The 4,762-nt window shown below is 45.4% G+C and overlaps 1 protein-coding gene across 1 annotated transcript; it reads right to left on the bottom strand.

Moving 5' to 3' along the window:
* Positions 1–742: 742 nt before the first annotated feature.
* On the bottom strand, positions 743–4,482 carry LOC144121712 (uncharacterized). The gene is made up of 3 exons (XM_077655065.1): positions 3,165–4,482; positions 2,166–2,423; positions 743–795 (listed from the first exon to the last, which is right to left on the bottom strand). The coding sequence occupies exons 1-3, from the start codon at positions 4,480–4,482 to the stop codon at positions 743–745; spliced, it is 1,629 nt and encodes a 542-aa protein (XP_077511191.1).
* Positions 4,483–4,762: the final 280 nt, after the last annotated feature.

Below are 4,762 nucleotides of genomic sequence, written 5' to 3'. Positions count from 1 at the left end.
CAAGAATGACACAATCTATAGAGCAAATAATAAAAGAATCAGAAGCAGCACAAATACTACAAACCACAATAAACTGTTCATGACAAACACCTGCAGACCATAAGCACAAGGCTCTCCTTGCTTTGAGATGCCACATTTTTTCCCTGAACTACCAATAAGTACTTTTGGTGCCTAGCTTCTAATACTGCATTATACAGCTGGGCCTCATCTGCATGATTTATTTGCTGCAATGTCAGCTCTTCCAGCAGTAGGGTGAATATGGCTTCAACCAGCAATGCAAAGTGGTTCAGGTAGCGCTGAGGTAGTATACCCAAGCAGCAGGGCAGGGCATAAAAAAGCAACCAATGCCGCCATTCGCTGGCTTTCCAGTGGCACTTGTCCTTGAGCGAACGTGGCAGACGGGTGAATGAATGAGGTGGCTTTATTGCCAGCAGCCTTCTGTCCACTTTGGCCATGGTTACGGGGCGCCCTGCACAAATAAAAATGTTGTGCACTTGGCGCTGGTGTGCACGTAACAAGGGCAATGGCTTATCACTGTTTACTGTTCTAGTCTAAAAAGCACCTTTCTAACCATAGCAGCTGAAGCTGCATGCACAAATTTTGTGGGCCCTTTTAAGCATTAAATCTCAACATAGCAGCAGGACATCTTGTAAAAAAAAGGGCACTGAAATGACGTCAGGCACTTGCGTTGCATAAAAAACATTGAGAGGGGTAACAGAACAAACAATCTCTGCCTTTGTCTTCACATGCTGCAGACAAATTCACACAAACTGGCTGAGAAGATGGCACTGGCTGCTGGGATGCAGAATTAGAACGTAAGTGAACCAACGTGAAAGGCTTTGGATTAGGTTACGTTCCAGCATGGCACAACATACCAAGATGTTATGTCGCACAGCTCACAATTCCAAGGTGAAAATTATGACACCACTTTGTTTTGACTCATAATTCAAGCTCTATAAATGAATTTTTTCTGGATCCACTGTCAGAAGTTTATGGAGACCCGCCGTGGTGTCTCAGTGGTTAGCGTGCTCGGCTACTGAGCCGGAGTTCCCATGTTCGAATCCAACCACGGCGGCCACGTTTCGCATCGATGGAGGTGAAATGCAAAAACGCGCCCGTGTGTTGTGCGACATCAGTGCACGTTAAAGATCCCCAGGTGGTCGAAATTATTCCCCAGCCCTACACTAGGAGCCCTCTTTCTTCCTTTCTTTCACTCCCATAGTTTCTGCGCCATTTCCTTTCCTCAAAAGTCAATTTTGATGTTTATGGAATGCAATATCAGATAGAGAAATTAATTACACTGCTGTTTTTGCATGCAGCCTGAAATGTTTAAATTAGAAGGTGCAGCGTTAAACTTCAAGTGATATGAAGAAGATGCTAAGAAATTGAAATTTTTGCCAAAGTTGCATTCTGCAAGCTGTTGGTGATTGCTTACAACCAATGCAAATAATATGAGCCCCTACTGGCGTTCAGTGGCACTGCGTGGCTGTCATGCAAATCATATCCAGGTTCCTTTTTTCGAGCTGCACAAATGCAGCTTACCCAACTTTCTGAGCACTCAAGCATGGCAGACTGTTCTTTCTTATGTTTGTGAAACTATGAACCTCCTCATGCTCATAAGTCCCTTAGTGCTTTTTCGTAAGTTAGTTATTTTTCATGTCTAATTTTGATAGCAGGACATAGGACCACACCTTGTTTGAGGAGCCAGCTGAATGAGCACTGCAACTTGAACATCAAAGCTAAGCTCCATCATGTCAGCAGCTGAACTAAACGGCAACAGTTAATTAACCCTTTCTGGTCAGGTATAGCTTCCCCACTGACTCCTGCAATGGTCAGCATTCTTTTGGTCTTTCCAGCTCCTCGCAATGAAAGGGAGTGCCACATCATGACTTGGTTATAAACATTTAATTAAAGCCGTGTGCCGAGCCATGCCGGACTATACCAAACACACGCACACTTTTCCACGGTCGGGTGATGCCCGAGGTATGACGGAAAGGGTTAAGGAGTACCAGCCAGCAACAACCTTTGTTATCTCTTTTTTCCTATGCTTAATTTAGGTCAATGTACCCTTCAGCAATGTAGTACAGAGTAATAGAAAAATTTTTAAGGTTACTTAGTGCTTTGATGTGTAGAAGTGTAGCCTTTTTACTTTCTCCGCTACTTACCAATGTAGAACGGTTGCTGAGAGTCTGCTGAATCAAACCACTGGTCAGTAAGGCATTTCGTGACCCCAATGTGCACACAATGCATATACTCCACTGTGTGGCCAAACACAATGTTAAAGTGTTTCAGGTGATTCAGTGGTGACTGCCCTTTAAGCCCATTCACAGCATCTTTGATCTTCTCCGCAAACTCCTTGTCTTTCGACATCTCCCCTGGGGTCCGCTCCTCACCGACTGTAACACTCATGTACCTTTGGGCCCCTGTTGAAAGGAGAGAAATAGTGTGCATGCTCGATTATTTGCCTGCAGAAAGCAGAATCTACAGGAATTAAGCAATGCCTGCATATGTTTTATGCACTAAACTATTATGAGCAAAAGTAATCGATCCAACTGTCCATGGTGCGAACCATATTCCACGCTGCATGCTGGCGCTGCCTGACGAAACGCTCATATTGTTGAAAAAGTCGCAGTGTGCCAATCTTGACACTAGGAGCACTTCGTCAGGTAGCACCGACATGTATACAGTGCAGCTTGGTTTGGAATGCAGACTGAAAGCCCTTACTTTTGCTTATGACAGTACTCTTGCTGGGTATAAGTCTCTCACGTGACATTCGCATGATGTGTCGAGATGGGGAATTTTAGGCCCGCCTTCAATACTTTGCACCTCATATCTGCTGCCACGGATAAGTGTGGCACATCATCTATATCACATGTTTCTAATGGCAAATTTTGCAGCAGCCAGAGCTTTCATAAAGTGCACTGACAACTTTGATACAAACTGACCGCTGCAAATGCAACGTTTTTCCTTAGCAGTATTTGAACACCGCTTCAACTTATCCATTTTTTGGTCATAGCTAGCTCAGACAGAACACCCTAAATGCATTTCAGCGCATAATACAAGCTGTTCAAAATTAAGATATGAAATTATTAAGCATATCCACTAAGTTAACATACATGCACAAGTGTTCAGCCAGATGCAATGACAAATTTGATCAACCATACCTTCGTGAAACTCGGCACAATTGTAGCACCAAGGGCAGCCGAAGAGACCATTAAACTGGACCATGTTGATCACAGATGCTCGGGCTGGCGCATCCACGCAGCAGCACAGTACATGAAGTACTGATGACAGCAATGTATGACCTGCCTTCCAAGTGATCTTGCCAAACTGATTGATCTCTTCAACAAATTGGGTTAAGAAGGTTCTCATGTACGGGTGCTGGCCGAACCACAGCCCACCTATCAAGCAGTTCTTTAGCCTGTCGCAAGGTGGCAGCTCGTTAATCAAAAACTGGATTGGCCACACAGATGATGACGATGACTTGAACACGGGGCTTCCTTCTGTGTTGATAGTGATGGTAAGATCCATCGAGCCAATTTTGCCGCTCTTCCTAAACTCCTCGGCCATAGATCCACTTGTGATGTCCTGCAACAGTGCGGCTCCTCCTTGCTGAATGACTGCCTTTAAGTTCACAAGTCTTTCAAACAATGCAGCCTTTGATTTTGCAAGCAAACATTTCATCTGTTCTTTCATATCTAAAATGATGAAAAAATGTCCCCGAGCTTTTAGAACACAAAGTTCCGTGCTAACCTCGCAGTCCGGGCACCTCATTGATGACATTCCGGGCACTGACACAAGCACACTGCCACAGGTGTCACAATAAAAAAACCGCTTCACCAGCCTTTCCTTGCGCGACGACCAAAGCTTTCGGAACACAAACTTTGACCGAGGAAGTACATCACCTTTAAAGCCAAACAGACCATCTATGAGGCGCAGCAGATCATTCAGGACCTTCCATGTGAGGTCATGAGTGACGACAAACGCCATTATCATTATTATCGCGGCTGCCTTTGTCGTTGTGGAGCCCGGAAGTATTGCTGCCTCAAGCTCGACAAAGTCCGATGCCAGAAAATCGCGTTCGCCGTCGTCGTTTTCGGTTTCTCCCGACATAGAACTGCTGTCTTCAGGTGTTTCGCCAAGCCGGTCAAAGTCGTCTGTTCGGAACAAATCTTCGTCATCGGCATACGAGCTGCCGCCTGCCTGCTCATCGTGGGCACTCAAAGTAGGCGAGGCTGGCTGCGCCGCTTGTTCTGCTGCTGGTTGCTCGCCACTTGAAAGATTCAGCAAATCGCCCACAACGCCTCCGCCGTTGACATCTCCGTCGTTGGCAGCTGAGGCAGCTGACGTCGATGAGGCACAATGCTGAGCGCGAAGCCGCACTTCTTGCTGCCTCCTGTAAAGTGTGGTCTTCGGGACAACAAACGGTTCGTCTTTGTAGAAATAACGCTTCCGTCGTTTCTTGGTCACATCCCCATCCATAGTAGTCTAAGAAAAACTAAATGAAACAGACAGGCGAAAAATACCAAACTTTAATGGGAGAAATTGAACAAAATAGCAGCAAAAGGTGACAATAAAGTGACCACTGCTCTATCGGTCTTGACCGGTCTTGACTCTTGAAGTCTTGATTGTCTTGACTTTCGCCCTCCGGATACAACAGCGAAATGCGCTGTGCAAAACACTGTAGCAATTTGAAGTCCACTGGGTAACTGCAGTCGGCTTTGTTCTACCCAAAAAAAGAACTGTAAAGTTTATAAGTATT

The sequence above is a fragment of the Amblyomma americanum genome, chromosome 1 (genome assembly GCF_052857255.1).
Source record: "Amblyomma americanum isolate KBUSLIRL-KWMA chromosome 1, ASM5285725v1, whole genome shotgun sequence".
Taxonomy (NCBI): domain Eukaryota; kingdom Metazoa; phylum Arthropoda; class Arachnida; order Ixodida; family Ixodidae; genus Amblyomma; species Amblyomma americanum.
This window is presented reverse-complemented; position numbering and strand designations above follow the sequence as displayed.